The sequence below is a fragment of the Oryzias latipes genome, chromosome 2, assembly GCF_053564925.1.
Source record: "Oryzias latipes strain Hd-rR chromosome 2, Olatipes_Hd-rR_3.1".
NCBI classification, from domain to species: domain Eukaryota; kingdom Metazoa; phylum Chordata; class Actinopteri; order Beloniformes; family Adrianichthyidae; genus Oryzias; species Oryzias latipes.
Window position 1 is genome coordinate 14,560,446 of NC_136238.1, and position 12,617 is coordinate 14,573,062.

The window sequence follows — 12,617 nt, forward strand, 5'->3', positions numbered from 1 at the left end:
GGTGATGAAGTGTTATGATTGCGATGGCTGGTTTACTCAGGGCTGGCGTGCAGCAGAAGCACTCGTACCGTCGCTTGAAGACACTCACTTCCATCTCTTGTTGACTCTGTCTATCCCTCTTGCGTTTGAGCATGTGGACAGTCTCTCTGCGGCCCTTTGAAGCACTCACACACTCAAGGACACGCACCCTCTTCTTGCCGTCTTTCCACATGGCAAGTGGTCAAGGAGGTGTATATCTGAGTTTAGCCTTGGAGCAGGTGATAGATAGATGAGATGTCACTTTGAACTTTGATACTGAAAAGTGAGTACAAAGGTACAGAAGGGTTTTAGTCAAAACTGCCATTACAGGTAGCTGTCTGCTGGCGAAAAATTAGATAAACCCGCACAAAACTTTAAGATCGTAGACCACTCGGTAAGCCTTTTGAGCAAAAATGGTCGTGCACAGTTTTTTTCTACAGGTATGCTGCGGGCCAATGGTTGTAGCAAACACCAAATCAACAAGTATGGTCAGTCATTTAAAATTGTTCATTTTTTTGTACTCCCAAAACCTCTGCACTGTACAAATGGCCATTAGTGCTGTTCAAGTGAAAGGTGCACGGTCCTTATGAACCCCTTGCACGCCTGTTGCACGCTCTGTTCCAGCAGCCAGGGTGTTAGAAATGAGGACATTCGACAATCAGGGTGTAGTCTGTGCATGCGTCCAATGGGTAGAAGCTAGTGCGCTAATCTTACTAATGGCTAGAGTGCAGCATTAAGGTACCATACAACAGCATCACCAATTAGACATATAGGGACACTCGGATATTGGCGATCAATTCCCGAAAACACAAATATTTGCAACTTCTGAGATTGCTGATTCGCAATCTTTATAGATCTAATGGACTGTAGTAAAGAATACACTTCAGATGAAGTCATTCTTGCTAAAATACAGAAAACTGTTTTATAAAATAAACAAACCTAATGCGCTACTGTCAGAAGTTTGAAGTAAAGTATCAGAAAAGCTTTTCATTTTCAAAGTAAAACTATTAAGTGTTATTCATAGATTTAAAAAAAGTTCAGTTTACTGACATACATTCTAAAAAACTAATATACTTTGTGTATATGAAAAATTAGAATAATTTTAAAATGTGGGAAAAAAATAATTTAATACTATTACTGTCTTCAGCTAAACTTTGAGAATGGAAAAACTTTGGAGAAGACTTTCAGGATTTGTTGTAAAACGATGAAAAGCAACAGTGACGTTAATGTTTTGTTTACTGCAGAAGTTAACAGAAAAACTGGACAGAAAAACTTTAAAGCGACAATACCATTCCTTTCTTTCAGAGTCTTTGAGTTTTTGTCTGTTATGTTTTGTTCATTCTGATCTTCTGTTCTAAATAAAGATATACATGGTGGTATTTAAACACACATTTTAATTTTTATTCATTCCATAAAAAAGACACACACATAGCAACCATTCAGACTAAATAATAAGAGTTGTGGGTCGATCTATGAATCCTTAAACAGGATTTGTGAATTGAATCGGATTGCCACCTAAGTAACAATCCCCCAGCCCTAGTCATAAGTGCATGTACCTAACATGATCTGTACAAATACTAAGTGATACACAAGTATAACTTTCGTACGTACCTTTTTCATAATGTCCCTTACGGTGTCGGTATAAGAATTACAGGAACTTCAATACACAGCTCTGCTGCCTTCAAGATGAGGCCACTCCTGTCTTTGACCCTCTCCAGGCCCAGAAAACCCAAAAACCTGCTGCATCCATACAAGGCATTGGTTCCAAACACATGACGAGGCATCAGGGCATTTAGAAGATTTGGAAACAATTAGTCCTCAGTTTTAGGCCAAATCTTCCCAGCCAAAGTAGAGCCACTATAGCTAATAAAACCTCCCCTAGCAACTACTCCCCACCTGACATTTCAAGCCACCTCTACACTGGACTTGCCTAACAGCCTTGGATCAAAAGAGGAAGAAAAGAGGACGATAGAGTGCTTTATTGTCACTCTGTTATCCCAAGAGACCCCAGGAGTTGTAAACTGTGTGGGGCTAAACTCCGGCTCTTGGTTTCTACACTCCAGGCAAACCTTTGAGGACTTGTGTGTGTGCATGCGCACAGGTGTGTGTGTGTGTGTGTGTGTGTGTCTTGATTTCTCTCTCATCTCCCCAAAGCGCTGACCTCCATTACTGCCGGCTGACCCACCTCTCCCATCTCGCCATACCTTGCTCTCTCTGCCAGGCACACACGCACTTGCACACATACGGGGACGAATAGACTGAGCTCTGCAAAGCTTGTGCATGCCCCAGCATGTGTATGCATTCATCAGTGCGCACTAAATCAGTGTATTTACCAGGCCTATGCATTTCACATATCAAATAATCAACTCGGAGTCGTATGTTTGCCAACATAAGCAAGTCGCTTCGCATCTCTAACCTGCCAAACCACAACCACAAGGGGGAGGTTTTTTCATGTGTTTTTTTTTTCTCTGCAAAGGCACATGCGTGGTTTTCAATACCTTGTGTGTGTGTGTCTGTGTGGTTTTATTTTTTATTTTTGAGTGTGTTTGGAGCTGGCACTCCAGTGGCTAGTTTCTCAGTGGCAAAGCGTGAGCTTGCCTTTAGATTGCTGTTTAACAAGCCAGCAGACGGAGCATGTTGGCTCTGGACGAGCAGAGACACCCACTGGGAGTCACAGAAAGAGGAAAAAGATGAGAAAGAAAGGGGGGAAAAAAAAGCTTATGCGTAAGAGATGAAAAATCAAAAGGACAAATGAGGAAACCAAATTCATTGTGTTCTTTGTTTCATAGTGAAACAGTAGGCAGACATTTCAGGGTCGTTGTGTGTGTCATACAGCAGGCAAATGCACATTTAACTGTGCTACAGTTGTTCAAATTGAACAGTCAGTAACTTTGCTAGGAGACTATTTTGGCTAATCTGATAATGGTGGAGGTTTTGTAACATGGCTCTTTGCCCAGTTGGTGACAAATTGCAGACATCCTTTTGTGTTTTGTAGAACCTTCGAAGTCTGCACTCTTGAGTCAAAGAGCCTTAGTCTTCCCTTAACTTGGATGATTTGAATTTCTTTTTTTTAACCCTTTAACACATGTGTCAAACTCAAGGCTCGCGGGCCACATTTGGCATAAAAGTTGTTCATTTCTTAAAAATAAAGTAAAATATTTAGTTGATTACACATACGTGTAGCTGCTGTTGTATTTATTCAATGTTTGCAGGTCTTGTGTGTGTCTGCAGACAAAATGTTGTCATCAAACCATAAGTTGGATCCAAGGCTGTGTGCAACCTTTTTTTGTAAAATGTTACACGTGTAGTACATGTTCTTTGCAGTTCAGTTTTTTGTAATTTTTCTTTATTCACTTGGACAGTTTGCTCCAATGAAGGTATGTGGGTTTTAATAAGCGGACAAAATTTAAAAGGATTTATGCTAGAGTGACAAGCAAAAATATGTTTTTTATGCAACTGTAATTGTCACTTTAATGAACAAATAATTATTTTTTTAATATTAAGGAGTAGTTACATTTATTTTTCATGTATTTCATGTATGAGTTATATCTGGTCCTTTGAGGACAGCCACTATGCTGATGTGGCCCTCGTCGAAAATGAGTTTCACACCCTCTGCTTTAACACCTGAAACGTCATCGGAGACACCAAAATAGCAAACGCTGTAAGCGACTTCAAAAACAAACAGTCGCTGAGAGGCTGACGCTGGGTCCGGTTATTGAATGACGCGCTCAAACAAATCAGCAAGCATAACGAAGTTCGTATTCTGAACCTTTGATTTGAAAAAAAAAAATTAAATCCTCTTCTTATAACATGATCAAAAAAGAGAAAAAACCATAGAAACAAGAAAAAAAACACAAAAACGAAAAAGCGGTCAACAAAAAATATGGCATCCCAGCTCAATATTTTTGTATCAAACTTTAACCCAAAACTAGTTTATATATATCATACAAGTTATTTAACTTAAAGAAAATATAAAAACCCTATTGTTGTTCATATTTTTTTCCCTCTCTCTCTCTTTTTAGTTTTTGGGTTTATTTGGGGGGATGGATTATTTTTTATTTGAGGCCACATTTCCCAGATACTATGACCTAATATGAACAGATGGTTTGTATTATCTTCTAAATTCTCACAAAAACACAAGATTAAAGAGGAGGGTATTAACTTTTGACTGTATAAAACATATAAACCTGAAAATCCTCACAGATAAAGGGAATAAAGGTCAGTAAAAGGACAGGGTATGAAAAGAAAATCCCAAAGAGCCAACATCAGACAAATTATGAGTCCCTGAAAGAAGCTTCTTAGGTCTCAAAGTCTTTTTATCCAAAGGACAAGAGTAAAAAAAAAAAAAAAAAAAAGGGTTCTGAAGTTTTGTGCCGCCCATCATTTTTGTCTTTTTTTGCTTTACTTTGAAAGATCTACACTTGTTTTGAAAAGTTTTATAGTGATCTTTAGCAGTTCTTTAGATGTATCAATCACCTAATGCGAATTTCTGATCTACTGGGGTAAAAAAAAGGGGATCAAACTGTACAACCTGCACAAATAAAGCAGCAACATTTGTTACATTGATCCCTTTTGAGGCTAAAGTTTTGCTTGTTTCAGTAAAAGAGCCACAAATGATTTAAAATTGTACAGTCCACATAGCAATCATTCACTTCCAGGTTGAAGCTCATACCAAAAAAAAAAAAAAAACAAAACTGCAGCCATGGGCCCTTGACATTCCTTTGACTACTATAACCCTTTAACCATGTGCAAAATTTGCGTAACTCCAGCAGATGCTGAAATGGAGAGAAGCAGCTTTGCACAGAAATGAAACACTCCACAGCAATGAAGTGCGTATGCAAGCTGTGTAAATCAGCTTAAATATGTTATGGAAAAAAGCAGCTTTGTGGCGTTTGGCAACCCTTTTCGTTAATAAAGTGTTGCATATTGTTGTGATGCTACGTATACATTGGGAATATTCAATAACGCGCTGAATACGGTGTTCACACTGGATTGTCGCTACCTAGCGCATGAGCTCACACTTGGAAGATGCTTGGTGCGAAATGTTGAAGTGGTGCAAATCTTGCTCCAGGCTTTTTCTTTCACAACTCTTATTATTCTGATATATGAAAGACTTGGTGTCGTATACTTCCTGTCTGGCACAAACCGCAATTTTTAGTTTCTCCTGCATGATCAATTTTCAGTTACTTTAAAAGAACGCGACCCATACGTTACTACTAAATCTGAGCCCCTGATTGGTCGAATTTCAACTGTTTTGACTTTAAACCCTTGTTTAATTGCCACGCATTTTGTACACGGAGCCTAAAAATGGTCTTGAAAACTTGCGTAGGGTCGTGTGAACCGAAGAGTTTTGAACGCAGAAACACGAAACGTGTATATTTGTGCATTTGCATAAACTTTTTATTTAAAGTGGTGGCTTGAATGCGCATTGCCGAGTGTTGCAGATTAAAAAGTGTGTGTTATCTAAGTGTCGCTACGCGACATCTCTGGTGTTAAAGGGTTAGGATTCTAGTAATTAAATTCACCAACCTGCATTCAGTATTATTTGTCTATATCAGGGGTGCTCATTACGTCGATTGAGGAATGAGGATAGATTGCAGGCCAACAAAGATAAATAACCCAAAAAATATAAAAATATTTCAAAAAAAATCCGTCAGCAAATCAAAATCCTCACCGAGAAGTACGGGACTTGATTGACATGCAGAACGGCCAATCGGACATCCTCTGATACATACGTCACTGCACATGCGTGTTTTAATACACTAAGCGCAAATTCTATCTGTCATCAGAAAGTCGCTATTTGCCCAACGGCACGTCAAGTCCCCAGCAAGAAGACCACTGGAGTGTTTATTGAGGCCCGATGGATCCGACCTCAATGAGGGAGCAGTGTTTTCCTGTGGCATGCGCTTCTGGAGCGGTGCCCACGGAGCTAGCAGCTCTTTAGACACGACATGCTACCTCCAGCGGGGCATGAAATACGATAGTCACTGCTTTCTGATTTTGTACTAAAATGCCTCAACTGCTAATACAAAAGTATCTCCTCACAAAAATTTGTGTGCTCTTACTGTGCAGTTTTTGTATTATCAGTACATAAACAATGTCATGTACTAATAGTTCATAATACTATTTTTATTAAACGGTATTTTAGTCTCAAAATGATAGATAGATAGATAGATAGATAGATAGATAGATAGATAGATAGATAGATAGATAGATAGATAGATAGATAGATAGATAGATAGATAGATAGATAGATAGATAGATAGATAGATAGATAGATAGATAGATAGATAGATAGATAGATAGATAGATAGATAGATAGATAGATAGATAGATAGTCTCAAAAGTAGCTCACATGCCAAAAAAGTGTGAGGTCCCCTGGTCTATATGAACTATTAAACCGAAAACGTAGTTTTTGCCTTGATTTAGTCGGTTTTTAGATGAAGTACGTGCCGACTGACTCAGAGGACCTTGACAAATCCCTAAAAAAGGACGATCCCATTGTTCTGAATGTATCTGACAAATAAAATCGTAACCTTGAGGTCAAACATAAATGGCAGAGGAGGAAGAAGTAGACAAAATGACAGAGATAAAACAGTAAAAGTGTGAAACTTTTTACCTGACTCTTCTTTTTGTCTCCTTTCTCCCCTCTCCATTCCAATAAAGCCATATCTAATAAACTGCTGGTGTTTTTTTTATAGAGTTTTGTTCAATACAAACCTGGCTGTACAGCGCAGTTGGGTCCAATTTATTACAGGCACCGACTGAGGTGGTACTCTCATAAGAATTTACTGTCAAACGCGCAATCCCACCAAAGTGACAGCTCAGGCCACCTCTCTGACACCGCTAAGACTTTACAGCTCGTACGCACTGCAGTGAATACAAGTAGACACAAATTGTTGTGTTATAAATACTCACGTCCATGAACTCCACATTGGCTTTTGGGCCGGTGGCCTCGTTGAGGATTTTAATGGCAACGGGGATCTTCACTGTTTCACCTTCGGGGACCCAGATGCCCTGAAATACACAAGCAATCACCATAAACGCGGCGCTCTAAGTCCTCATAAACATGCTCAAACACACACAGCCAAGACTGATGCTTTTAATAGGTACTGGTTGAGTTTAATGATGGCTACTGTCCTGCTGCATTGAACTCTTTGCTCTGCATACCTCTGGTCCAAGCTCTGCTCTATTGTTGGAGTCAAAAAGAAAGGACTAATTTGCTTTCCCCTTGACCAAAATCATCAGATACCTTTGTTCCCCTTTAGTAATAAAACAGTCTGTAATTTGTGTTCTGCAGTTATAACTTCGGTGAGGATGAAAAAAAAATAGAATTTGCAATAAAATTAAACAACCACGTCAATATCAGGCCTGATAAGAAATTGGAGCTGTATTTATAGCTGTATTTGTTTGATGGGTTTCCTGCTGTTCTTTAGGGGGTGGCTGTATGAATAATTCAGCCGACAGCAGTGCATTTGAAGCGGAAACTGTCGTTTCCGTTCAAGGTTCTCGTCTCATGTCTGGCAGGAAATATTATTACAAAAGAGAAACGCTCAGGATTATTGCCTGAAGTGTCCCATTCTGGGTAACATTTGCTGCGATGAACTTTCTGCCGGATGCAGAAATGCGTCTCACAATGGGTAGATCCCACGTTCCAATGCTGCTTCACTCACTGACCTTGTAGACTGTTCCAAAAGCTCCCGAACCAAGAATCTTGACCCTCTTGAGCTCTGTCTCTTTGAGGATGCGCAGCTGAGCTTGGTTGGGGGCGGTTCCACTTGGGGTCAGGGGCTCCACCAGCTATGACAGACATTTGTACAGATATGTCAGAACTATTTAAAACTTTTTATTTAGACATATAGATGGGCACCAAATATCCTCCAGTCTTGTAAGCCTACCATGTTGGTGAATTTTAAAAACTGCTAATCTAAAATACATGAAAGAAAGTTTTACTTATTTCACAAAAAAGATTGGCAGCATGTGAATCAGGTACCTTAAAAGACAGGAACTATAAGATGTAAGATATAAGAACAAACCAGGTAGTTAAATACAATAAAAAAAATCAAAAAGAAAAATAAGTCCTCATTTGTATATATAGACAGGAATATGTGTGGAAATAATAAGAAAAACACAAGGACTTTTGGGTTATTTTCTGGTGCTCAAAATTTCAACTTAATAGAAGGCTATTAATGTGAAAAATGGCCAAGACTTTTTGTGAATATGCCACCAGGAAAAAAAAAAAAAAGACCTTTTTCCGAGGGACTTTGTGAGTGAATCAAAAATGAGTACGGAGCCTGAAACTATATAGGATGGCAAAAAAATCATGGTCAAAGGCATTTGCGTCTTTTTTGAGAAACTGTCCTTTATGATGCAAATTAATTTAAATTTAAAGAACTGGACTTGAGCCAAAACATTCGAAATGATGTCTCACAAATGAATAATGTTTCTTTGAATGGCATAAACAACCTAAAAGGCGGGACGGTCCCACCCTGATACATTTTCACAGAAACACAGAAGCATTTATGAGGAAATGAATATGGGATGTGAATGTGAGGCACTGGCACACTGCATTGTGCCTGCTGCTAAGCAAATCGCAGTCCTGTGTCAGCTGCTATCACAGTCGACAAAGAGTAGCGATTCACCAGCTGTGCATATAGAAAACAATTCCAATTCAGGCCTTTGACAGTCCTCCCCCGCTCCACATCTCTGCCAGTAACAGCTGATATTGCACAGCATCTCAGCAGCTGGCTTGGTCACCAGCTTCCCCGCTAGCGGCTCCACAAAGACGGCGCTTCTACATAAAAAAAAAAAAAAAAACAGAGCTGGCACCTGTAAACCGACCGAGCCGTGGTGCAAAAACACCCAGAACGCACAACAATATGTACCAGCTAATCATGTGGCACATGCGAAACCATGAGTCACATGTTCACACGCATGCAAAAACACGTCAATGTTTGAAATCAATACATGTCTTAATGAGCAATTGGCCCATAGGCTCCCTGGCTCGCTGCGGTTTATCAGCAGCATAATCACCCAACTCGACCATCAAACAATATAATAGCACCATATATTAGCCGGTCGGCCACATTCAGTGTGATATAAAACCATCAGCACAATGGGACTGGCAATAGCAGTGCCAGGCCAACTTCACAGAATGGATGACAGTGCCTCCAGGTCAGCATGGACATCAGGTCTAATGGCTACCGTTATAGGGGACTCTAAAGGTGCTGAATGAACCTGCTGAAACGCCGGTGCTGGAAGTGGGCCAGCCACAGAAAGAGAGATGGTATATTTAACTGGAAAAAGATTTTATTGAGGTGCAGAGGTGTTAAATGTTCAAATATATTCTTTGAAAATTTATAACTGTTCTTCTATCTGTTTGTGTCAACATAAAAAGCAGAAAATGTGTGTTAATAGAAGGTTATTCCCGTTGGAAACCAGACACCAGCGGTTAATTGTAGAACTTCAACATTTGGGATTTTCAGGCTGGCGTTCAATTCAGGAGCAGAAAGTGGAGGCTTGGTTTAAACCAAACTGGCCAAGGTTAAGAAGAGGGATTTGAGGCAAAGTGAGAACAATGAGGATGAAACATGGCTGGATCTTCCAGCATGACAATGATCCCAAACACACCAGCGAAAGAGTGGTTACAAACATTTCATGGTTCTGGAGTTGTCTTACTGGTTTCTGGACCTCAATCCAATAAACAATCTAAGGTAGAGGTTAAAAGTCTGTGTTGGCAAACAACCAATCCAAAAGAGCACAGCTGTTGAGAAGATCTGCATGGAAGAAGGGACCAAAAATAGCAACTAAAGTCTGTTCAAACTACTGAGGACCTACCGGAAACAGCTGACTTCTGTTGTTGTCATCAACCACATCAAAAAGTATTGAAGCAAACCTTTATTATTGACCAAATACTTGTTGCACCACCATACATTGTGATTTTCCTGTGAACTTCCTGTTTCTCACAGTTTAAGTGTCTCTTTGATTAACATAACAGACTTGCATCTTTATGTAGGAAACTGGCAGAATAGGTGACTCTGAGAGGAACCTGGCTGCAGACAAGATGGTGCCTGAGATCATTGGCTCATTGAAATTGCACAACTTACCCTAACCCGAGTCCTAACCCTGACCATAACCCAAAAGTGTTCAGAATCGTAGAAAAACTTTTACTGAAGCTTCAGCTTTTTAGCAATAAGGGGGGACGTCCGGTTCTGGACATTGATGTGTGGAGCCACTATGCAGGTGCATTGGGGCGACCAAAAGAAACCAGATAGATAACAAGTACATCTATCATAGGTTACATCTAGCCTCGCCATGCACCTGTACGGGGGGATTGATCCGTTCAAGTGCTGCAGGTTTTTTGGAATATTCATGCCTGTGGAGATTCCTGGCGGCATCTTAAGGGTAGCACAGTTGTGTCTTGCAGCTCCCTTGAGGCTCGTGGACCCTCCTCAACAGATTTCATGAAAATAGAATGTACAATTGTTGTGCATAGTCAAGCATTTGTACAGATAATGCAACTTGCACATATACCTATGATGCACGGGTGATCCTGTCGTACAATCCCCCTTATGTCACACTCTAGTTGTTAGCAAGGTGGGTGCAATAGCTTTTTACTGACTGAGGGCAAATACTGCAGTCACATGGTGTGCAGGTGATACGTAAATGACCGCATGACGCCAACAGAAACTACACTCTGTCTCATTTGCTAGAATCTAACAATCAAGCTGTACAAAGGGATCACACACAGTTATCACTAGAACCGCACTAGCAGGTCTCTTGCACAGAGCGCAAGGTTTAGGTGGACTGGACAAAAGAAAAAGAAAAATCCTTATGGCGTCTCTGCAACTCCGCTACTTCACCCCTTAGACCTGTTGCCAACGACATGCCCGTAGAAAATGCCACCTTCGTGCCCCGCACAGTTTGCCCAAGTTTTGCCTGCAGACAGGCAGTTGTGACTAAGCCCTTAACTTTAATATCTGGACTATTAAAGATAGCAATGGTGTTTTCTACCTTACCAAGATCCAGTTTAACTCATCTAAAAAGAACAAGATAAAAATGTCTTTTTTTCCAAACCATTTAATCCATTTATTGAGTGTTTAATGTTTGAAACCTGAAATGTGCATCCTCTAAAATGCTGCAGTCACTATTGATTACCAAATATCATTCTGGTACAAAAACTGCACCGGTGTGCTTGTGCATAAATCACATGAATAACTGGAAATAGCTGCTGCAGGTGGAGAAACAAAGATACTCTGAAAGACAGACCGGGGGAGCTGGTGATGGAGTGGTAATAAGAGCAGATGGTGACAAGCTGTAGCTGTTATTGTTTGATTAGGACAAGGCTGGACCGGACTGAGCGGAGAGGCAGAAGAGAGCTCTATTAAACACAATGCAGACTTGCGGCGGCTAAAACTCACTTGAGCGAGCTCCCTCACCACGCCAATTTATTTACCAGCTAATAATCCAGCGTGTCTTCGCCAAATGAGCTTCGCTGGTGGCGCAGCGGACGGGGATGCGGACGCTTCATTTGACAAATAAGGAGTACGCCTGAGCCTCCAGCTAGAATACATTCCCAGAATTACTTGTGCCCAGAATGAGTAAACAGTGTCTCTAAACACAAAGATGCTCAGCAGACCTTAGGGTGTGCCCTTTAATGCTAGCTTTATTAACGCAGAATGCAAACTTTTGCTCCCCTTGCTTATATTTCATTAACATTTACATAACATTAAGAGGTACGATAGAGGACGTTCTACAAGTTTAGCTGGTAAAATAACCCTTGTGATATGTTAGAAAGGCATCAACACTTCTGTGTTAAACTCAATTCTAAGGATAAAATGTATAGTATAGTTAATGTATAAGAAGTATGTATTAAAAGTATAAAACATATATCATACTACACGTTTAGTATACAAAGTACAAATTGTAAAAGAAACGTATTGTATAAAATGTATAGTATAGTAAATGTGTAGTTTTATGAAACTATGAAACATATATTATAGCAAACATTTAGTAGAAAAAGTATAAAGTAAACTAATTTATAAAGTGTGTGGTATAGGTAAATGTATAGTTTAAAAGTATAAAACATATAGTAAGTGTATATAAAAAGTGTAGTGTAAAGTAAATGTATTGTATAAAATGTATAAAACGTATAATATACTAAATCTGTGGTCTATAAAGTATAAAAGTATAGTATAAATGTATGAAACCTATATCATAGTAAAGGTATGGCTTAAAAAGTATAGTATAAAAAGTGTAAAACATATATTATAGTAAACGTACAGTATAAAAAGTATAAAGTTAAAGCAAACATTGTATAAAAACATATAGTATAGTAAATATATAGTATACAAAGTTTAAAATATATATTATAGTAAACGTATAGTAAAAAAGTAATAAAACATTTGACAGATTATACTTCTTTGTTTTTGTGTTTGTTAAATTTCACAAATTGTATTCCTATACCAAAAACACATGGTGCAGCGGAAGGGCAGTTGACCCATGATCATAATATTGCAGGTTCGATTCCCGCCTTGCCATGACTCAATGCCATGACTCAATGTGTCCTTGGGGAAGACACTGAACCCCACCTTGCTTCT

The 12,617-nt window shown here is 39.4% G+C and overlaps 1 protein-coding gene across 8 annotated transcripts in view; it reads right to left on the reverse strand.

Moving 5' to 3' along the window:
• The window catches only part of si:ch73-383l1.1 (receptor tyrosine-protein kinase erbB-4), a 350,557-nt gene that overhangs the window by 46,566 nt on the left and 291,374 nt on the right, over positions 1-12,617 (reverse strand). For all 8 annotated transcript variants that reach the window (XM_078933265.1, XM_023964991.2, XM_023964982.2 and 5 more), the window contains exons 18-19: positions 7,696-7,818; positions 6,937-7,035 (exon numbers count right to left, since the gene is read on the reverse strand). In XM_078933265.1, coding sequence (XP_078789391.1) covers positions 6,937-7,035; positions 7,696-7,818 — 222 coding nt within the window. The remainder of the gene's footprint in view (positions 1-6,936; positions 7,036-7,695; positions 7,819-12,617) is intronic.